Below are 23,922 nucleotides of genomic sequence, written 5' to 3'. Positions count from 1 at the left end.
GCCGCCAGGTCGCCTGTAAGCCCGGCCACACTGCTGTACCTCATTCTCCTATACCAGCCAGTCGGACGGTTGTCTGCATGGTTTACTACTATGTTGGGTCAACTACTATACACTTCCCACACCGTGGACGGAAGTCACATTAACTCACTACAAAGATGTAGTTCCAAGCGAGTCTCCCCATGTTGCTCCATGGGCCCTATTCAATGCACCTCATACTGGCTCGAAGGGTTCCCTCCTTTACCAGGTTCCTCTCTACATGTTGGCCGCTCTCTCGGCTGAAGGCTGTTAACCCACTTTCTGTGTGCTGAATGCGGGACCGGTGTAGCCACGGTCCCTATGCCAGATAGCCAGACTGTGTCTGTATGGTTTTCTGATCAGCCAGGTCACCTTCCCCATTCTTGTCGTTCCCGCGGCTGCAGTCCGGAGACTAATTTTCAATGTGAAGTTCCAACAGTGTGTCTCTGTGGGTTCATTGGATCATTTTTACCTGTCCGTCAGACTGTGTCTGCATGTTTCCTTTCCCACATACATCCTTCATCTCTTACGTCTGCAGCCGCAGTCCTGGTGTGTGCACCATTAGGAGAAGGGGAAGGTTCCATGGACTTTCACAGCAACAGCAGCACTCCGTTTCCCTTTCCGGGGGCACAACATTGGTCTGCTAGGGGCATGGATGCCACACACCGTTGGGTGCTGAGCCGGTCTTCCATACTGCCGGACTTTTGGTTAACTGCGTTTTATGTTGCATCTGGGTACCCCACTACTCTTGTGCAGTAACCATGTCTGTCCCCCTACGTATGTTGGGCCACTCTGTATGTGTAGAGTCCACCTTCCCTTCTTTTCATCAGGGTGTGCCTCGGGCCCGCCTGTGATCTTGTTTCCATAGGTCTACGGCGGTTGAACACCTCTGTTCTAGCATGGGGCCTGATGGGGTGACTCAGTCGGTTCAGCCCCTACCCCCCCCCCTTTCCCTCCAGGTATCTGTCCTGGGTTCCTGTGCAGGGCGGTTCAATCACTGGCTCTGTTGCCTTAGACAATGACCAGGATGGCTTCATTGCCGCCCATCTGGTCCAGGTCTTCACCACATTTGGGTGTTCTCCATATCTCGATATGTTGTTGCGGGGTTCCTGGGGGGGGGCTACGTCCACCCAGTACTTTGTCCTTTGCCTTCGGGCAGCATAGCGCCTATATTCTCCACTCCTATAGCGCCTGGCGCACTTTGACAGTCCCCCTTCCACAGGAGGTCCGGGGATCAGGGAGCTTGGCTGGTCAGTGCTTGAGTTTCATCGCGACCATCCCTTGTTTTCCCCTCCTCTATATAGGTGGGGTACCTGGCTGGGCCCTTGTTTTTTGCTGAGAGCACTCAGCAGGGCTGCACACTTTTGCAGCCTGGCTCTCTTCCTGTTTCTTGGTTATCTACTGCTGCTCATGCAGTCTTGCATTCTCCTCTGTTGGAGGAGTTCATGCAATCCTGTATGGCTCGGCGTCAGCTGGTCTGGCACAGTCTTTGTTTGGGTCCTGCATTTGCTCTCCACCTCCCTCAGTGATATCTCTCTGGAGAGGTCTGTTCTTCCATTTGTCAGTTTCAGTTGCGCTACACTGACTATGGTCTTCTGGAGTAACCTTCCCTTTTGTTTCCCCCTCTGTTTCCGTCCTTATGGGATGTAGCTTCGGTCCGCTCTGACTCCTGGGGTTCATGTCCGGTTAGTCTCCTTGTCTTGGACACTATCCTAGTGTGCTGAGGTATGCCTTCTTTTCTAGGTAGGCCCTTCTGGTTCTTTGGGCCTTAGTGATGGTTGAGGTCTCAGGCAGGTTAGCTCTCCTGCCCAGACTTCTCTGCGATCCCATTTGTGGGGTGGTCTTTCTGTACCGCACTTCTTGTCTTGACATAGAAGTTTGTCGCCCGGAGCGTTTCGGGGACTTTGGGTTTACTTCCCCTACAGGTGTACGTCTTCCAGGCGACTCGGGAACCTCCAATTCCCATGTGGGTCGCCCCCGGGGTTTCGGGTGTTCACGTCAGGCCCCTGGTTTTGGGGCTCCAGTTGTCCAGGTCATCAATTTTGGGCACCAGGTGTCTCTAGAGCAGGTCTCCATCTTTCTTTTTTCCAGTGGTTTTCTGGTCTCCACCTCCTGTGTTCACCTTCTGCTTGGCCTATGCTGCTCTCACTGGTGTTTTTTCCATGTTCTCTTGAATTGGTTGAATCTGGATGGGGTTCTCTTGTGCCATTTTCCATTTTTGTTTCTCAGTTGGGCTAGCCCTCTGTCTGGTTCTCTGTTCCTTGGAGTTGATTTTTTTTTACCTCCTCCCGAGATGGTTCTGAAGGTGAACACAGGAGGTGGAGACCAGAAAACCAATGGAAAAAAGAAAGATGGAGACCTGCTCTAGAGAGACCTGGTGCACAAAATTGATGACCTGAACAGCCCTCTGTCTGGTTCTCTGTTCCTTGGAGTTGATTTTTTTTACCTTCTCCCGAGATGGTTCTGGGTCCATCTGGCTTCCTAGCTCCCCTTTTCTTCTGTCTCTATATGGACCGTAGGTTTAGAGTTTCTACATAGGTCGTTATCTTCCTTTAGGCGTCCTAGTCCCTTTCCATAGACGGGGGTTCTTCCAGGAGCTCAGTTTGTGGGCCTCTGTTGTCTCTGGGATATCTGGGATATCGTGCGCAGGCTTTACGGTCGAGTGGGTTCTGTCTCTGGTCTGTTACCCTCTCTCTGGTGGTTATTTTTCCCACCCTAGGGGACTGTGTTGTATGTCTCATCAGTATTGGTGTCCCCCAATGAAGAGCGACAGAGATAAGGAGATTTTTTTTGTACTCCCCGTAAAATCTCTCTTGTAGCCTTCATTGGGGGACACAGCACCCACCCATTTCTTCATTTTTTTTTGTCCAGATACTCTTTTCTGGTTTTAGTTTTTTTGATCCGGGATTCTTTCTAGGGTCCTTCAGACATGTTTCTTTGTTAGCTTCTCCTACTGCTTTGTGACAAAACTGGTTACCTCACTTCCAGTGGGAGGGTATATTCTGCCAGGGAGGAGCTGACACTTTTTCCTAGTGTCAGCGCCTCCTAGTGGCAAATGCATATACCGATCAGTATCGGTGTCCCCCCAAAGAAGGCTACGAGAAAGAGATAACTATTATTTTAAAAATGTCTCACAATTTATTGCACTCAGAACTACCTATTACAAATGTTTTATATGTCTGTTATGACATATCAGAACTTTAAAGCCACAAATACCCTTCCATTTATACATATGTCCTTCCTTACCAAACATCAGTAGATTACAATCACCATTTTCTGCGGAAGACTCTACGCATCCCCAAATTTCTTCTAGTAAATACTTAATTTTTTCTAGAAACATAATACAGAAAAGGATTAGGATACAGACAATGTTCATTAAAATCTAACTTTCCCTTGTCAACATTCTAGACATGTTTTTTTACTGTTTCTATACTATGGAGCACAATATTGTACTGGCCCAGCATTTTTCGACCGTACTAACTATATACCAAAAGAAAATGGAGGCTTACAGACCAATACATGTACGCTGGAAGCCACAGGAGCACAAGTCAAGTTTTTCTTTAAACCTTTTGGGGACGGAGGGCGTATGGATATGCCCTCGCGTCCCGGTACTTAAGGACGGAGGGCGTACCTGTACGCCCTCTGTATTTCCGATCACCACCGCTCGCCAGGCGGTGATCGGACCAGGATGACTGCTGATGTCTATCAGCAGGCAGCCCGTGGCAATGCCTAGGGGGGTCCTGACCCCCCCCCCCCCACCATGTCAATTCAGACTGGCGATTTGCAGTGATCCGGGCCAATCGGGTCACTGGTGACCCGATCGCCAGGAAAATAAGAATGATTGGAGCTGTCAGAGACCGCTCCGACCATCCTAAAGTATAGGAGCGAGGTGGCAGTACGACCACCAATGGCAGTTGGGGGGGGGGGGGGGGGGGGGGGGGGGTCAGTGTTAATTTCCCCTGCTCTGCCCACCGATCAAAGTCTGGGCAGAGTGTGGGGGGGAGGACGGGGGAGAGAATGGCCGGCTTACCCGGACGGAGGAGTGCCGCCGTGTAGTGATCTCTAAACTGTGGTCCTACAGATGTTGCAAAACTACAATTCCCAGCATGCCCAGACAGTCAGGGATGCTGGGCGTGTAGTTCTGCAATATCTGGCCCTTCAGATGTTGCAGAACTACAACTCCCAGCATGTCAGGACAGTCTGGGCATGCTTGGAGTTGTAGTTTTGCAACATCTGGAGGGCTATAGTTTGGAGACCACTACTTAGCGGTCTCCAAACTGTTCTTCCCCAGTTGTTAAATAACTACAACTCCTAGCATGCCCAGACTGTCTAGGCATGCTGGGAGTTGCAGTTCTGCAACAGCTGTAGGCACACTGGTTGGGAAACACTGAGCTAGAGTCTGTTTCCTAACTCAGTGATTCCAACCAGTGTGCCTCGAGCTGTTGCAAAACTACCACTCCCAGAATGCACTGACAGACCGTACATGCTGGGAGTTGTAGTTTTGCAACAGCTGGAGGTTTGTACAGGGTGCATTCACGTGGGCGGGTTTACAGTGGGTTTCCTTCTACAAGTTTTTCTGCCGCAGCTCAAACTCCCAGCGGAAAACTCACTGTGAACCCTCGCCAGTGCGAATGTACCTTAAAAACACTACACTACCAAATAATAAAAAGTAAAACACTACATATACAACCCCTTATACTGTACCCCCCTGCAATTAAAAATGAAAAAAACATCTCATACGGCAGTGTTTCCTAAACAGAGCCTCCAGCTGTTGCAAAACAACAACTCCCAGTATTGCCGGACAGCCATAGACTGTCCTGGCAGGCTGGGCGTCTTGCAACAGCTGGAGGCACCCTGTTTGGGAAACCGTGCTGTAGGGTTTTGGTGGAGAAAATCCTTGTATACAGGTCCGCCCCTATTGCAAATTCCTCATTTAGACCTCAAATGCGAATGGAGCTCTCGCTTCATAGCCCTGTTGAATTTTAAGGCAGCAGTTAAAGGGGTACTACCGTGCTGACAACTTATCCCCTTATCTCACACGCAGCACCCCGCTCTCATCAGGCCCCTGAGTGAACATCCGCTCCGGGTCTGATGACTGCCGATCACGGGGCCGGAGTATCGTGACATCACGGCTCCGCCCCATGTGACATCACGCTCCGCCCCCTCAATGTAAGTCTATGGCAGGGGGCGAGACAGCTTTAGATAGGGGATAATTTGTCAGCACGGTAGTACCCCTTTAAGGGCCACATATGGGGTATTTCCGTACTCAGGAGAAATTGCGTTACACATTTTGGGGGGGGGGGATTTTTCTCCTTTTACCCCTTATGAAAAGGTAAAGTTGGGTATGAAAAGGTAAATTTTATTTTTTATTTTACACTAACATGCTGGTTTTGCCCCATACTTTTCATTTTCACAAAAGATAAAAAGAGAAAAAGACCCCCAAAATTTCTAACGCAATGTCTTCAGTAGGGATTGACCGATTATCGGTATGGCCGATATTATCGGCTGATAATCACAATTTTAGGCATTATCGGTATCGGCAAAATTCGCTCTCCAAAATGCCATTGTCGCTCCTTCCGTTCTGAGCCCTCTAGTGCACCCACAGAGCACTTTACATCCACATTTGAGGTATTTCCTTACTTGAGAGAAAATTAATTTCAAGTTTTGGGGTGCCTTTTTACCATTTAACCCTTGTAAAAATGAAAAAAATGGGGCTAAAATAACATTTCACTGTAAAAAAAAAAAAAAAAAAGGAGACTTTTATGCTTACCGCTAAATCTCTCTCGAAGGATCCATTGGGGGACACAAACCGTGGGTATATGCTGCTGTCTCTAGGAGGTTCGACACTATGGAAACAAGAAAAGTCGGCTCCTCCCAGCAGGGTATACTCGCCCACAGGCACCTGAGGTAATCAGTTTTAGTCCCAGAGCAATAGGAGAAGACCGACAGGTCTAGAGAAAAACCACAGACTGTCCGAGCAACCAGAAGAAAAGGTAACTGAACACACCCTCGGACAGATGACTGAAATAGAAACACCAGAACAGGGTGGGAGCTGTGTCCCCCAATGGATCCTTCGAGAAAGAGATTTTACGGTAAACATAAAAATCTCCTTTTCTCTATCGGCTCCATTGGGGGACACAGACTGTGGGACGTACCAAAGCCGTCCCTTGGGTGGGTAAGGAATCAGACAGGTGGACGGTTGGACCATCACCGCCTGCAACGTCTTACGGCCCAGAGTAGCATCAGCTGATGCGAGGGCATGAATCTGGTGGCACCTTGAGAAAGTGTACATGGACGCCTCACAGAACTGTAAGGCCGAAGCCACGTAGCGGAGGCCCAGGATGCCACGAAAACGGATGGAATGAGCCAAAACCCTGAAGGGTGGATCTTCCCCTTGCAGCGGTAAGCTCCCAAAATGGTTGTCTTGTTAAACGACCACAACAGGTTGTGGAACTAACGCTTCCAGGGATGAGAAGGGGCCGGACAAAAGGACGATGTCCTCATTGAGATGAAAAGGTCAAAACCATATCAGGTACGAAGGACGGACCTGGACGGAAAAAACAAAAAACAACTTGTCCTGGTATACAACCAGGAAAGGAGATTTGCAGGAGAGAGCTGCCAGCTCTGACACCCTCCAACAGAGGGAAGAGCAATAAGGAACGCCACCTTCCAGGGAAGGAGGCAAAGGGAAATGTCCCTGAGAGGTTCAAAAGGAGGGCCTTGCAGGGCATCTAAGACCAGGTGCAATTCCCAAGGGAAAAAAGGGGACTGATAAGGAGGGGCAGCTTGTGCCACTCCCTGAACTAGGTTTGGACATGATAATTGAACGCCAGAGAACGTTGGAAAAGAATGGAAATGGCCGAACCTTTGACCCCTACGGGAGCTGCAGCCAACCACGACCGAAGAAAAAAGGCTGAGTGTCACACCAACAGAAATAAGACCGCTAGGTATGGTGGTAAATCTTTGCAGGGGAAGGCTTGTGAGCCCTCAGCATGGTGCGAACCACTTGGGAAGAGAAACGGCGGGTCCTTTGAACTGCTGTCTCAACCGCCACGCCTTCAAAATCAGAGACGGTAAATAGAGGTGGCCCAGGAGACCTGATACAGGAGGTCTGGATGATAGGGAAGGCGCAGCGGAGCCTGACCATGACATCGAACCACGCCCGCCGGGGACAGTCTGGGCCACGAGAATGGTGGGAACGCCCTCTGCTGTGAGATGCCTAGGACCCCAAAAAGGAGAGGAAGGGGAGGAGACCGATAAGGAAGGGCAAAGCCTGACCAATAGAAGGGAACGGTTTGGTTGTGGCAGAACGTGCAGAGGTCCACGCCTGGAGCCCCCCAGAGGTTGCAGGTCACTGCAAACACCTCCGGATGTAGGGACCACTTGCCTTGGACGGCTGAGGAAGATCACATCCCAGAAACGTCCGGAATGAAGATCGCTGAGATGCCGGAACCTGAGTTCCGCCCCGAAGGGAATTTCCCAAGAAGCAAGCCAAGAAAGAATTGCCCTAGGTCCAGACATGTTGAAGGGGAAAAGGGCTTCTCGGAGGACCAAGGCCCCGAGAAAGATCTTGCGGTTGAGAGACAATGGAGACCTGTCTCACCAGAAGAGAATCACCAGTTGAAGAGGTCAGTGATGAAACTGGGCAAATGGCACGGCCTCTATGGCCGACACTAACCGATCCAGGACATCCATGCAAAAGCGAGTGGAAACTGAAGCAGGATGCCGAAGTCATCGGACTCTTGATAAGAAAGTCAGCCGACTGATCGGCGGAAACAAAAGTGGGTAGAGGCCGCGTGGAACTGGAGCCCCAGGAGAGCAGTTTGACTTGTCCCGATTGAACACCCAACCGAAGTGAGACAAGGTCTGGAGGTTGAGACTAAGACTCTCAAGGATCTGGGCCCTGGCTGGAGCTCTGATCAGGTGGTCGTCCAAGTAAGGAATCACAGAAACAACTGTTGTCCGTAAAAGGGGCTATCACAGGCGCCAGGACTTTGTGAAAGGTCGGCAGAGAAGTGGTCAGTCCGAAATGGAGAGCCACAATAGGAAATTACCAACCGGAACTGCAAAGAAGAGCTACCGCTGATGACCGGGAAACAATGAGATGTGGAGGCAGGCATCCTTGATGTCCACCGAGGAGCGAAAACTCCCCATGAACCATGGATGCCAGCACCGAACGGAGAGACACCATTCGGGATGGATGGCAGAAGATGCTGGCTGAGATACTCAAGAACCAAGAGTGGGCGAACAGAAACGCCTTTCTTGGGGACCACAAAGAGGTTGGAATAAACCTCCAAAACATTCCCCTGAAGGAACCGGGACAATTACTCCCTGGATAAAAAAAGGAGCTGGAGCACGCCCCGAACTGCTTCCGCTAGAGAGGGGAACCGGAGGGTCCAGGAAAGAAAAAGGCAATCCCAAGGAAGGGAAGCAAATTCGATACTGTATCCGTAGACTACCACATCCCTGACCTAGGAGTCCTGAATGTGTGTAGTCCAGGCGTCCCGGAAGAGTAAGAGGCGACCAACCACCCGAGAAAGGTCGGCGGGTGGGGGCAACCCTTCAGACCCAGGAAGGCCTACGGGTGCCTGATGGGGCCGCAAAACAGCCAGAAAGGATAGCCGACCTCTGGGGCAGGTCCGGAAGGAGGGAGCCCTCTTCCCATGAAAACGCCTGGCTGGACCCTTTTTGTTGGTACCCCTTGATGGTACCAAAGGTCCGCAGAACCAGAAGGAGGACTTACAACGGAAAGCGGTTCTGTGAGCCTTATCCAGAGGTAATAAAGGACTCTTCTCCGCCCGTCGCCTCACTTCCTGAAGGCGGCGTCCGCATTCCAGGCTTTAAGCCATATGGAGGGATGGTGGCTACCAGGTAGCTTGTGGCAAAGGCAGCACAGTGGCTGCGCATGGAAGCAGAACACAGAAAATCTCCAGCTGCGGAGCATCGGAGGGCTAGATTAAACAAATCCTCTAGAGGGATCTTGAAGACTACCCTGGCGGAGTTGGTAGACCATACTGAAAGGGCCTTTGACACCCAGGCTGAAGCAAAAGCAGGAAGAACCTGCTGTCTCAAAGGCAAGGTTTGCCAAAGCTTCCACCTTCATGTCCGGTGGACCCTTAAAGGCAGCCGCATCAGCCAACAGTCGGGTAGGCGCCTTAGAGAGGCGGGAGACCGGTAGATCCACCGAACAATGAGGTCCATGGCGAAGGGATACCGCGCTTGAACCTTCTTGACAGGGTGCCTCCAAGCGGATACCAGCAGGGCGTAAAATTCAGCGTGAGAGCTGAAAAGTCTTAGGTGCCGATCGGGCACGAAGAAAGACTTCTGGAGCCACGTCCGAAGTTTCTGGGTCCTTTAGATGGAAGGTGTGTCTTATGGCCGAAACCAATGAGTACACCAGATCAGGCATCCGTGTGTTCCTTTGAGTCGGAGGCTGAATCAGAAACCTCACCCACAAGTCCTCCAGTTGAATGGGAACGAGGTGAGGCAGCCCTGGAAGAGGTCGGGCACGATGAGAGGAAACTTCTAGACCACGTCCGAAGTTCCTGGGTCCTTCAGCTGGAAGGTGTCTCTTATGGCCGAAACCAATGAGTACACCACATCAGGATTATCCATGCGGTCCTCTATGAAAGGAAACTTCTGGAGCCACGTCCGAAGATCCTGATGAGAGGAAACTTCTGGACTACGTCCGAAGTTCCTGGGTCCTTTTGCTTTAAGGTGTCTCTTATGGCCGAAACCAATGAGTGCACCATGTCAGATGTATCCAATCGGAAACTCCATCCACAAGTTCTCCACGTAAATGGGAACGAGGTGAGACAGATGAAACACCTTTATGACGCTTGCGAGAGCGGTTAGTATAGGGGGAGAGCGGGTCCCTCTGGAGGGCCGGCGTTGGGCGGACTTCTCCAAGGCTGTCACCACAGAACAGGAGACCTGAGCCAAGTCGATATAGACTGGGAGAGTGGTAGAAATAGCAGGGGAAGCAGTGGTGCAGGCGGAACAAGTGGGTTTAGCAGAACCAAGTATGGTAGAGTTGCTAACCCCTGCAAGAACAATAGGTGACCAGGCCGGACACATCCATTCTTATATATTTATTTATTTAATTTATTTTTTATTTTTAAGAAACTGCTCACTCAGTGTATGTGTCCCCAATAAGATAGCAGCTGTGAGGAGCGCTGCACGGCTGAGGGGAGAGCGAGGGAGAAGAAGCATAGCCAATGAGAAGAGAGAGAGACCGGCCTAGCCAAAGGGCGCCACTCATTGGCCTTCAGAAACCCTCTGCACGTGCTTAGCGCTGATTTGCAGAGAAAGGGACTGGTTGCATACAAAGAAGGAGAGAAAGAAGCATTCCCGCGGTGAGTGGGCGGGGCTAAAGCCCGACAAGGGCCCACGGCCAGAAAAGGAAAATGGCCGGGCTCTAATGGCGTCCTCGCTCCCATAAAGAAAAAACACAGCCGAAAGCACGCCGCTGCCGACAGGAGAGCAGAGCTGCACTGAAAGCGCAGGAGGAGTCGGCAGTGCTCTGCTGCCGAAATGAAGGTAACTGCTGCTGACAGGAGAGCAGGGCTGTGTTCCGGCGCAGTGAGCGATATGGCCGGAGATAGGGGCCGTGCTCACTGAGAGCGCAGGGGGATTCAGCAGTGTTCCGCTGCCGAAATGAAAGTAACTGCTCAAGTAGTGTCGGCGTCTGAATGAATAGACACCGAAGAAAAGGAAAGACTTGCACAGTCCTACACCACTGATTTTAAGCCCCCATTGCCTGAAAGGGTTCCCCACAATTCAGGAGATAACAATAAAGAGGAGTGGGCTGAAGTAGGGGGTCTCCAGAGGATGAAGAATCATAGGACCTGCAAGAAAAGGGGGAAATATACTCGCCTTCAGTCAGAAGAACTTACCTAATGGAGTCTTCAGTCATGAAGTCTTCAGTCAGCATTTTGTCACCTGCATCATGCCGGGCTTGAAAAGCGAGACGAGCAGGGAAAGATGGGGGACCCGGACCCATGAGGTACAACCCCTGGCGCTGACAGTTGGCGAGAGGGGGTTAACAGTACATCCAAGATGCCTGCCACCTCGCAATGGGGAAACAGTGAACGCTATGTTCCTGTGTCCCCACCTGAAAACAGGAAAGAAAAAGGAATAAAAAAAAAACTAACACATTCCCTAACTAGGAAAATAAAAAATATGAGACCTGGTCTGGAGAGCTACCTCCTTAGACACTAAGCTAAAACAGATTACCTCAGGTGCCTGTGGGCGGGTATACCCTGCTGGGAGGAGCCGACTTTTCTTGTTGCCATAGTGTCGAACCTCCTAGAGACAGCAGAATATACCCACGGTCTGTGTCCCACAAAGGAGCCGATAGAGAAAATGAGATTTTTATTTTTCTCCTCCATTTTGCTGATATTCCTGTGAAACACCTAAAGGGTTAAACTTTTTGAATGTCATTTTGAATACTTTGAGGGGTGCAGTTTTCATAATGGGGTCCATTATAGGGGATTTGTTCCAACATAAAGACCCTCAAACTCACTTCTAAACTTAACTGGTCCCTGAAAAATTCTGATTGTGAAATTTTCGGGAAAAACTGTTGCTATACTTTGAAGCCCTCTGATGTCTTCAAAAAGTTAAAACATGTCAACTTTATGATGCAAACATAAAGTAGACATATTGTATATGTGAATCAATATGTAATTTATTTGACATGTCCCTTTTCCTTACAAGCAGAGAGCTTCAAAGTTAGAAAAATGCTGAATTTTCTATTTTTTCCCTGACATTTTGGAATTTTTCACCAAAAAATGATGCAAGTATCGATGTAAATTTACCACTAACATAAAGTAGAATATGTCACGGAAAAAACTCTCTCGGAATCAAATTTATAAGTAAAAGCATCCCAGAGCTATTAATACATAAAGTGATAGTGGTCAGATTTGCAAAAAATGCTCCCATCCTTAGGGTTATAAAGGGCTCTTTCCCCAAAGGGTTAAAGGGGTACTCCGGTGAAAACTTTTTTTTCTTCTAAATCAACTGGTGGCAGAAAGTTAAACATACTTGTAAATTACTTCTATTAAAAAAATCTTAATCCTTCCTGTACTTATTAGCTGCTGAATACTACAGAGGAAATTCTTTTCTTTTTGGAATGCTCTCTGATGACATCACGAGCACAGTTCTCTCTGCTGACGTTATTATAATAATAATAACGCTTTATTTGTTGTCCTTAGTGGGATTTGAACCCAAGTCCCCAGCACTGCAAGGTAGCAGTGCTAACCACTGAGCCACCATGCTGCCCTTAGCATACATCTGCTATGCATGGTTGCTAAAATGGACAGAGATGTCAGCAGAGATCACTGTGCTCGTGATGTCATCAGTGTTCCAAAAAGAAAGGAATTTCCTCTGTAGCATTCAGCAGCTAATAAGTACTGGAAGGATTAAGATTTTTTAATAGAAGTAATTTACAAAATATGTTTAACTTTCTGCCACCAGTTGATTTAAAATAAAAGGTTTTCACCGGAGTACCCCTTTAACCCCTTGGGGACGGAGCACATTATGACCCTAAGGACAGGAGCATTTTTTGCAAATCTGACCACTGTCACTTTAAGCATTAATAACTCTGGGATGCTTTAACTTATAAATTTGATTCCGAGATTGTTTTTTCGTGACATATTCTACTTTATGTTAGTGGTAAATTTTCGTCGATACTTGCATCCTTTCTTGGTGAAAAATTCAAAAATGTTGCATTTTTCTAACTTTGAAGCTCTCTGCTTATAAGGAATATGGATATTACAAATAAATTATATATTCATTCACATATACAATATGTCTACTTTATGTTTGCATCATAATTGAAGCCCTCTGATGTTTTCCAAAGGTAAAAACTCATCAAAGTTCAGCAGCAATTTTCCAATTTTTCGCAAAATTTTCAAAATCGGAATTTTTCAGGGACCAGTTCAGGTTTGAAGTGGATTTGAAGGGTCTTCTGGTTAGAAATACTCCATAAATGACCCCATTATAAAAACTGCACCCCTCAAAGTATTCAAAATGACATTCAGTAAGTGTGTTAACCCTTTAGGTGTTTCACAGGAATAGCAGCAAAGTGAAGGAGAAAATTCAAAATCTTAATTTTCTACACTCGCACGTTCTTGTAGACCCAGTTTTTGAATTTTTACAAGGGGTAAAAGGAAAAAAATCCTCTCAAAATTTGTAACCCAATTTCTCTCGAGTAACAAAACACCTCATATGTGTATGTCAAGTATTCGGCGGGTGCACTAGAGGGCTCAGAAGCGAAGGAGCAACAATGGGATTTAGGAGAGTGAGTTTTTCTGAAATGGTTTTTGGGGGGCATGTCCCATTTAGGAAGCTCCTATGGTGCCAGGACAGCAAAACCCCCCACATCGCACACTATTATGTAAACGACACCCCTCAAGGAATGTAACAAGGGGTACGGTGAGCCTTAACACCCCACAGGTGTTTGACAAATTTTTGTTAAAGTCGGATGTGTAAATGAAAAAAAAATAATTTTTCCACTAAAATGCTGGTTTTTCCCCAAATTTTACATTTTTACAAAGGGTAATAGGAGAAAATGCCCCCCAAAATTTGTAACCCCATTTCTTCTGAGTATGGAAATACCCCATGTTTGGACGTCAGGTGCACTGCGAGCGAACTACAATGCTCAGAAGAGAAGGAGCGCCATTGAGCTTTTAGAGAGATAATTTGTTTGGAACGGAAGTCGGGGGCCATGTGCATTTACAAAGCCCCCCGTGGTGCCAGAACAGTGGACTCCCCCCACATGTGACCCCATTTTGGAAACTACACCCCTCACGGAATGTAATAATGGGTACAGTGAGCATTTACACCCTACTGGCATTTGACAGATCTTTGGAACAGTGGGCTGTTTAAAAATTACGTTTTTCATTTTCACGGACCACTGTTCCAAAAATCTGTCAGAAACTTGTGGGGCGTAAATGCTCACTGTACCCCTTATTACATTCCCTGAGAGGTGTAGTTTCCAAAATGGGGTCACAAGTGGGTGTTTATTTTTTTGGGTTTATGTCAGAACCGCTGTAAAATCAGCCACCCCTGTGCAAATCACCAATTTCGGCCTCAAATGTACATAGTGCACTCTCACTCCTGAGCCTTGTTGTGCGCCCGCAGAGCATTTTACGCCCACATATGGGGTATTTCCGTACTCAGGAGAAATTGTGTTACAAATTTTGGGGGTCTTTTTTTCCTTTTACCTCCTGTGAAAATAAAAAGTAAAGGGGTCTACACCAGCCTGTTAGTGTAAAAAAAAAAAATTTTTACACTAACATGCTGGTGTTGCCCAACTTTTCCTTTTCATAAGGGGTAAAAGGAGAAAAAGCCCCCCAAAATTTGTAGTGTCATTTCTCCCGAGTACGGAGATACCCCATATGTGTCCCTAAACTGTTACCTTGAAATACGACAGGGCTCCGAAGTGAGAGAGCGCCATGCGCATTTGAAGACTAAATTAGGGATTGCATAGGGGTGGACATAGGGGTATTCTATGCCAGTGATTCCCAAACAGGGTGCCTCCAGGTGTTGTTAAACTCCCAGCATGCCTGGACAGTCAGTGGCTGTCCGGAAATGCTGGGAGTTGTTGTTTTGCAACAGCTGGAGGCTCCGTTTTTGCAACAGCTGGAGGCTTCAAATATGAGGCTCCGCAGCTCATATTTGAAGCAGGAAAGGGAGGGGGGTGGAAGATATCACAACTGGCACAAAGGAAAATATAAATGAGGGGTGAAATCTAATTGCTTGGCTTGTGTTCGTCATCTGCTGGTTTGAAAAATTAGTTATTTCCTACATCTCAGTAGTCCTAAAAATACTGGATTCCCTTATAGTTATTTTGTTGCCAAACACTTACGTTTGTCTAACTTCACAACAGGCTCCTTTCTTGCAACTTGAGTCTGTGCATTTTTCATAGCCACTATAAAGGGAGTAAAATATGAATTAGCAAAAAAAGAAAAAACAATTAACAAGAAAAAGTACAACAGACAAGACAGACAATACCTTTCTTGCTCTTTTCCTTCTGAAAGCAATCAAGCTTTTTCTGTAAATACATAAAGAGGTCATTTAAGAAAAAGTTATATATATGAACCTTCATAGCTAGTCAAGTAATAATTAAATAGAACATGTCATAATGATTGTGAGGGGGTCCAGGGACCTTTCGATATGGGGCACCATCCCCTGTAGGTACATCCCTGACCTGTGGTGCAGCCGCTTTCAGCAACGAAGCAGTGAAAGATTGCTACAGAACAGCTATGGGGCATCTCCTTACCACCTGGACTTGGCTATGGGAGATAAATGAGCACAGCTGTTTTGCAGTTAGGGTGTTTACAGGAAGCATGTTTGTCAGCTGCTGCCCTATCGGTAATTGGTATCAGTGAGTATTTGGGGAAAAAGATATCGGTAATCGCTCTTAATAGTATTGGCACATCCCTAATATTTTAAAATCATCCTTAAAGGGTCTATTCACACGTACAGTGTTCTGCACAGATTTGATGCGCAGGATTTTAAGTCATTCCGTTTACATTGAAACCTGCAGCAGAAAATCCTGCGCATTAAAGGGGTATTCTGGTGCTTAGACATCTTATCCCCTATCTAAAGGATAGGGGATAAGATGCCTGATCACGGAAGTCCCGCCGCTGGGGACCCCCGGGATCTTGCACGCGGCACCCCTTTTTGTAATCAGTCCCCGAAGCATGTTCGCTCCGGGTCTGATTACCGGCGACCACAGGGCCGACGGCGTGTGACGTTACACCTCCGCCCCTGTGTGACGTCACGCTCTGCCCCTCAAAGCAAGCCTACGGGAGGGGGCATGATAGCCATCACGCCCCCTCCCATAGAGGGGCGGAGCGTGAGGTCACACGGGGGCGGAGGCGTGACGTCACATGCCGCCGGCCGTGTGGTTGCCGGTAATCAGACCCGGAGCGAACACGCCCCGGGGACCGATTACAAACTGGGTGCTGCGTGCAAGATCCCGGGGGTCCCCAGCGGCGGGACTCCCGCAATCAGGCATCTTATCCCCTATAAGATGTCTAAGCACCAGAGTACCCCTTTAAATCTGTGCAGAATACTGTACGTGTGATTAGACCCTAAATCTTGCAGTTTTCATTCTGCCCACTAGGCATAAAACTAAGATGAGACTTCCTGTTTTGTACAGATCATTTCTCAGTAATGCCTTTCTTCTAAACACAGACAGGATTACTGTCAAAGGAGACACCAACAGAGAAATAACTCTCAATCAGCATAAACCCCCCCCCCCCCCAGCACCCCCCCCCCCCCCCCCCCCCCGAATTGTACAGGACCAGTCTTTTGTTGTTTAGGTTCCATGGGTCTTGCTGTAAAGTAGATCACTAAATGCTGTTTAAACAGCCCAGGCAAGATAGCAGCCCCCATAATAATGCAAAAAAAATAAAATAAAATAAAAACATCTAGATAATACATTCCCTTTAAGATAATTTACATACCTGTATTTTCTTCAGTTCCTTTCCAATAACTTTCTTTTCCAATCTCAGCTGTTTATAATCTTTATCATGTTTTGCAGCTGCCTCTAAAATACAAAATGTTGAATTCTCTTAAGATATTGCAGCTTTGAACATCGTGTCGATATTACGTATTATGAATGATAGTACAAATAGTATAAAATTTATTCCTGTACACTAATTGTAAAAAAGGCTTTTTACACAGTTTGATAATTTTTTTATGCAATACATAGGCTGCCACTAAGGTATATAGACTGAATATGGATTTACACCACAACCAGGGCACAAGTCGTGCAGAGTTCCTGCACTTTTTCCACAGCAAGATCACTGTTCCCATTAGCAGGAGTCCTGCCGGACTGTGGAAAAAGTGGAAATCTTGTGCGAGTTCCCACACTTTTTTTTTCCAGAACTTGACCCCTGACTACAACCATCGAGAGGTAAAGTGATTAACACTGATCTTTTATGACAATGGCATCTGTCAAAGAGTGGGATATATCAGGCACCAAGTGAACAGTCAGATCTTTAAATACTAAAAGCAGGAAGAGAGTGCAAGTGTAAATATCTGAGAAACTTCGGTAAGTTAACAAGTGAAGCATAAATGCTCAATGTCAAGCAACAGCTGCAAAAGCAAACTAAGCAAGTGTGATTAAAAAGAAAATAACTGTGATCCAAATCTAAAGTTGTACCTGTATAATTCCCCTGTAAGACCACTTAAATATGGTATTCAAATCTCCTAAGAATATAAGAGAGAAGTAAGGGGTTTCTAAGGCAGGGCAAATACCGTAAAAATCTATGGCGAAATGGAAAAAAAAAATTGTGCAACAAAATTGAAGAAAAGCGCCATATTGTAAATTTTGGGAGCTTCCGTTTCCACGCAGTACATTTTCGGTAAAAATTACACCTTTTTTATTCTGTAGGTCCATATGATAAAAATGATACCCTTCTTATATAGGTTTGATTTTGTTGTACTTGTGGAAAAAAAAATCATAACTACATGCACGAAAATTAATATGTTTAAAATTGTTCTCATCTGACCCCTCTAACTTTATTTTTATGTGTACGGGGCGGTAGGAGGGCTAATTTTATTTACGCCGTGATCTGAAGTTTTCATCGGTACCATTTTTGTTTTGATCAGACTTTTTGATCGCTTTTTTATTCATTTTTTTCTGGTATAAAAAGTGACCAAAAATATGCTATTTTGGAATTTTTTTGCACGCACGACATTGTTGTTTAATTAACGATATATTTTATGGTTCGGACATTTACGCACGCGGCAATACCACATACGTTTATTTTTATTATTTTACAGGTTTTTTTTATGGGAAAAAGGGGGGGGGGGTGATTCAAATTTTATTAGGGAAGGGGTTAAGTCACATTTATTAACCCCTTGGTACTTAACGCACCAGGACGTACATTTATGTCCTTTACATAACTGCGAGCATCGGAGCGATGCTCAGGTCATGTGCGGCAGGTCCCGGCTGCTGATAGCAGCCAGGGACCTGCCGGTAATGGCCAGCATCCGTGATTGCGTGGATGTCCGCCATTAACACCTCAGATGACGTGATCAACACAGATCAAGGCATCTGCAGAAGTGCAGCACTTAATGTGGACGATTGGAACGCCTGCAGCACTGCCCCGGGGATCCGATCATCTGCAATGGCGGACGGAGGTCCACTCACTTGCCTCCGTCCATCTCCAGACGTCTTCTGCTCTGGTCTGAGATCGAGCAGACCAGAGCAGAAGATAGCTGATAACACTGATCAGTGCTATGCCCTATGCATAGCACTGAACAGTATTAGCAAATCAAATGATTGCTATAAATAGTCCCCTATGGAGACTATTAAAGTGTAAAAATAAAAGTAAAATAAGTAAAAAAAAAAAAAAGGTTAAAAAAAATTGAAAAACCCCTCCCCAATAAAAATTTGAATTGTCCGTTTTTCCCCCATTTTACCCCCAAAAAGTGTAAATTTAAAAAAATAAATAAATAAATCAAATAAAAAAAAAAAAAAAACATATTTGGTATTGCCGTGTGCGTAAATATCCAACTATTAAAATATAAATGTTAATTATCCCATACGGTGAACGGTGTGAATGAAAAAAATCTAAATAAATAAAATTCCAAAATTGCAACTTTTTTTTTTTTATAACATTTTATTTAAAAAAAAAAATTGATAAAAAAAATGTATTAAAAGTTTTATATATGCAAATGTGGTATAAAAAAAATTACAGATCACGGCGCAAAAAAATTAGCCCTCATACCGCCACTTATACGAAAAATTGAAAAAGTTATAGGTCAGCAAAATAGAGGGATTTTAAACGCACTAATATATATATATGCATGCATATATATATATGCTGTGTGCTGCTGCAATCATCTTTTTTTGTATACTCATATATATATTTTATAGCAAAATCATCGGTAGTTGCAGTATCTTGTAGTACCTTGTAAGATACTGCAACTACCGATGATTTAGCTTTTCGCAACACTGGACTAATACGGCTATATATATTAGATTTATCTATCTATCTATCTATCTTTCAATGGCCCTCATTTACGATTGCAAACCCGACATGTTTTGTCGGGTTGTGCGCCAGAAATTCTATCTGCGCCAGAATTGAAAAACCCCCGACTAACTCTCCATTTTGCTAAGAAAACCCGAAAAAGGGGCATGGCCACTGGGAAAAGGGGGCATGGTCTCTGAAAAGAGGCGTATTCCTGACATTTTCACAAAAACCCAACATATTTACTAAGGTTTCCACATAATATGTGGTGGATTTGAGCTGAGGGAAACCAGGCAGATCAGAGCATGTGTAAGAAAAGGAAAATGTAGGGAAAGTGGAAAATGTAGGGAAACCTTAGTAAATACCGTGGAAAATAAATTGTAGGGAATTAAAACCTACAAAAGAAACCTACACTCCATTCTTAGTAAATGAGGGCCACTGAGTCCGAAATGCTTGCTGACAGGATTGCTAGGGAGACCCCTAGTGGAGAAGTTTTTAAAGTTAAAAAAACATGAAAGGAGGAATTTTTTTTTAAAATAAAAGCAATTAAAAAGTTATTCAGTAAGGCTTTATCTTTAACCCCTTAAGGACCAAGGACGTATGAGTACGTCCTTGGTCCCGCTCCCGTTATATAACGCGGGGTCCCACAGTGACCCCGCATCATATCACGGCGGGCCCGGCGTCATAGTGAAGCCGGGACCCGCCGCTAATAGCACGCGGCACTGATCGCGGTGCCGCGCGCTATTAACCCTTTAGCCGCACGCTAAAAGCTGAGCCACACGGCTAAAAGTGAAAGTAAAAAGTGCCGGTTAGCTCAGTGGGCAATGGCAGCACAGGACAGGGGGTTGCCATGGAAACCCCCCGTCCTGCCCACCCCTGGATGTCGGGCAGAACGGGGGGGGGGGGAAGAAGATGGAGGCCTTTACCTGAGGGCCAGATGCGTGGGGCCCGGTGATCATCGCAGACATCCAGCGGAGGTCACGGCTCAGGTAGGGAATCGACAGTGCGGGGGAGAAATGAAAGTGAAAGTAATGTGATCTTTACTGTGGCAACCACTAGGAAGGCCAGACTGCAACTCCCAGCATGCCCAAGACAGCCAAAAGGCTGGACATGCTGGGAGTTGTAGTTTTGCAACATCTGGAGGGTCACAGTTTGGTGACCACTGTTACAGTGGTGCCCAAACGGTAGCCCTCCAGATGTTGCCAAACTACAACTCTCAGCATGCCTGGACTGCCCAGGCATGCTGGGAGTTGTAGTTCTGTAACATCTGTCCCTTCAGATTTAGCAATTTTCATGAATTATTTGAAAATTGCTGCTCTACTTTGAAGCCCTCTAATTTTTTCAAAAAGTAAAAATATGTCCATTTTATGATGCCAACATAAAGTGGACATATTGTATTTGTGAATAAAAATAAAATTTATTGTGAATATCCATTTTCCTTACAAGCAGAGAGCTTCAAAGTTAGAAAAATGCAACATTTTCATGACATTTTGGGATTTTTCACCAAAAAAGGATGCAAGTAACGCCGAAAATTTACCACCAAAATAAAGTAGAATATTTCACGAAAAAACTCTCAGAATCAGAATATTCGGTAAGCGTTTTCGCCTTATTAATTCGTAAAGCGACGGTGGTCAGAATTGCGAAAAAGGCCTCAGTCCTTAAAGGGGTATTCCAGGCCAAAACTTTTTTTTTTTATATATCAACTGGCTCCGGAAAGTTAAACAGAAATTATTTGTAAATTACTTCTATTAAAAAATCTTAATCCTTCCAATAGTTATTCGCTTCTGAAGTTGAGTTGCTCTCTGATGACTCACGTCCCGGGAGCTGTGCAGTTCCTATGGGGATATTCTCCCATCATGCATAGCTCCCGAACGTGACAATCAATGAGCAGTTAGAAAACTTCAGAAGCTAATAACTATTGGAAGGATTAAGATTTTTTAATAGAAGTAATTTACAAATCTGTTTAACTTTCCGGACCCATTTGATATATATAAAAAAAGGTTTTACCTGGAATACCCCTTTAAGGTGAAAAAGGGCTGCGTCCTTAAGGGGTTAAGAGTCTCCTCTGTCCTCCACTCGTTACCTAATTCTAATTGCAAATAGATTAAATTCGATAACAGGATTCATTGTCAACGAATCCAGATATCGAATAATCGCCCGATTCGTTGTCCGAAGCCAGGAGGCTGCTGCGGTCAGGAGGCTGCTTCGCTCAGGAGCGAGTCGCGAAAATCCTGCAGCAGCCTCAGTGACAGTGAGTCACTGTGGAAATTGTATCGCCAGACGCCTGGGACATGCAGTTCCGGGTGCCGGGCAGGTGAATTCTTTAGGCATTTAGCCCTGCTTCGGGCAAGCAGGGCCAAATTCCTGAGGAATTCCCATATAACGGGGCAATCGGTTTCGCTCTTTAACTAAACTCATATAGGCTGCAGTTGTGCGCTGCAGCCTATAGCGAGCCACACAGGGCGACAGCGTCCTGGCATAGGCGTGTGCGATGACGTCACTCATCGCGTGCACCTCCGTCCGGACCGAGGATGTGGTCCATTAACAACAATGGCCGCCGAGCACCTGAGCCTGCTGGAGAACACATGGGGCCGGAGTACAGGTAGCAGGGGATCAGAGAGGAGGGGAGGTTTGGTAATAATGTGATACAGGGGAGGGGGTAGGGCTGAAATATCATGACGGGGTATCAGAGGAGGGGTATAATGAAACAGGGCATCGGGGGGGGGGGGGGGAATGGAATATAATGACAGGGGGCATCGGGGGTGGGGAGGGTAATATGACACGGTGCATCAGGGGGGGTATAATGATACAGGGAATCCTCAGAAGTGGGGGATATTATGACACGGGGCATCAGAGTGGGGGGAATATAGTGAAAGAGGGGGCATCAGAAGGGGTATATAATGACATCAGAGGGGAGGGGTATAATGACATGGGGGCATCAGAGGGGGTGGGGGGGGATATATTGACACAGGGGGCCTCAGAGAAGTGTTATGATAACACAGGGGGCATCAATGGGGATGAATATAATGACACAGGAGTCATTAGAGGGGGGGAGGGGGTATAATGGCACAAGGAGCATCAGAAAGGGGGGGGGGGATATAATGGCTCTACTTACCCATGGGGGTATGTGCAGAGCATTGCACCCTTGTGCCTGTAGTACAGACACTAGGATGCATTGCTCTGCACATACCCCCATGGGTAAAGCAGTGTGTATGTAGTACATATACACTGCTATACACATGGTAGTATGAAGAGTATGCAGAGCAATGCATCCTAGTGTTTGTAGTACTACAGAGTCTGTACTATATACATGGGTCGGGTGCAATGCTCTGCAGTCTGCACATAGCCCCATGTGTATAGGAGTGCTATATAAAAAAAATGAAAATTTTTTAATATATATGAAATGTAAATAAACCGCTCCACCGATAAAAAAATAGTCCCCCCTTTTCCTATTGCTATACAAAAAAAAAAGTGATATTGCCGCATGGCTAACTGTCTGAACTATAAAAATTAAATGTTAGTAAATAATTAACATTTTATTTTAACAGTTCAGATAGTTGCCCATGCGGCAATATCAAATTTACGCTGGTTTCTGTACAAGATCATTAATAATGATCATGTACAGCAACCGGCGTGTAAAGAAAATAAAAATAAATAAACCTCCAAAATTGCTGCTGTTTGGTCACATCACTTGCTAGAATACTGCCATTGTACATAATTTTTAATACGGTCATTGTACATAATTTTTCAAGTAGAATCAGCTGAACCCCTTTTTTGGGCATTTTGTAGTTTTTTCCGATTAAATAATTGACAGCTAATCGATTATTAAAATAACCGTTAGCTGCAGCCCTAATTGAAAACCTACTTCAGATAACACTTTGTTGCGCGCTGTCACCCACCACACACAATTCGATCCATACCAGTGAGTGAAATGACACGATTGAAACTTAACTGCACAAACTCAAAGACCTTAGCAAGGAGGCTAACCTTACTGATTTTGATTCCATTCTCACCTCCACGACTGATAGATCTATTTCAGACTTATATACCAGACTCCTCAAATGGTATATCTTGCCCCCTTCAAAGAAAGTGGGGTCGAAATGGGAAAGTATCTTACATGATCCCAATGTCCCCGAGCACGTACTGGAGGGGTGAGCAGATTTTAGAATACATGTTCATAATGAAAGATGTAGAGAGACTCAACTCAAGTTGATACACTTGGCTATATATGCATTCACCATTCCACCATCCATAAGTAACCCGTCTAGAATGAATCACTGTCCGAAATGTAATCTACCCAACGATGACTTATAACAATATTGTATATGGCTATGCCCTTGCACCCAAACCTACGGGGGGCCGGTATCGCAACTACTTACCTCACTGAGTTTGCATACATCTAATCTAAGTCCTTATGAGGTGCTCTTCCATATAGGAGTCTCTGGGTCTAGGGAATGTTATTCTTATGTGCATCTATCTCCAATAACACATAGAGTTATCATCCTTGCCAAGCTTCACTTACTACGTGAATGGCTCTCGCCCTCCCCCCTACTATTACTCACTTACTTGAAGCCCTATAACACCTGTTTACCTTAGAAAGAAGGGAAGCGCTTCAACACAAGGAGAAGATGGCAAAGCGATTTTTTCATAAGCCAAGTTGCTGGCCAAGTATTATCCCGCTTCGGAACTTATATCTATAGTTCGCCCCTTTGCATCCACACAGTGGTACACTATGGCAGCATTAGCGGGATCTTTGGGAGCATTGAAGATTCCCTGATTCTCTATACAGTATTTTTGCTAATTACCGCTGACTCTTATTTCCACCCAAAGGCACTTCTAGGATTCTGCTTGGAGAGCATTTTCGGATGGACTCTGGAAATTGGCTGCTTGTACGTCTGTCTTGCCAGCTGATCTT

General features: G+C 45.9%; 1 protein-coding gene across 1 annotated transcript in view; it reads right to left on the bottom strand.

Annotated features, from left to right (window-relative positions):
* The window catches only part of ICE1 (interactor of little elongation complex ELL subunit 1), a 100,372-nt gene that overhangs the window by 41,105 nt on the left and 35,345 nt on the right, over positions 1 to 23,922 (bottom strand). The window contains exons 9-12 of the mRNA XM_056520818.1: positions 16,491 to 16,573; positions 15,031 to 15,070; positions 14,885 to 14,947; positions 3,262 to 3,345 (exon numbers count right to left, since the gene is read on the bottom strand). Coding sequence (XP_056376793.1) covers positions 3,262 to 3,345; positions 14,885 to 14,947; positions 15,031 to 15,070; positions 16,491 to 16,573 — 270 coding nt within the window. The remainder of the gene's footprint in view (positions 1 to 3,261; positions 3,346 to 14,884; positions 14,948 to 15,030; positions 15,071 to 16,490; positions 16,574 to 23,922) is intronic.

The sequence above is a fragment of the Hyla sarda genome, chromosome 5 (genome assembly GCF_029499605.1).
Source record: "Hyla sarda isolate aHylSar1 chromosome 5, aHylSar1.hap1, whole genome shotgun sequence".
NCBI lineage: Eukaryota > Metazoa > Chordata > Amphibia > Anura > Hylidae > Hyla > Hyla sarda.
Note: the sequence above shows the minus strand (reverse complement) of the source record. Positions and strands in the feature narration are given on the sequence as shown.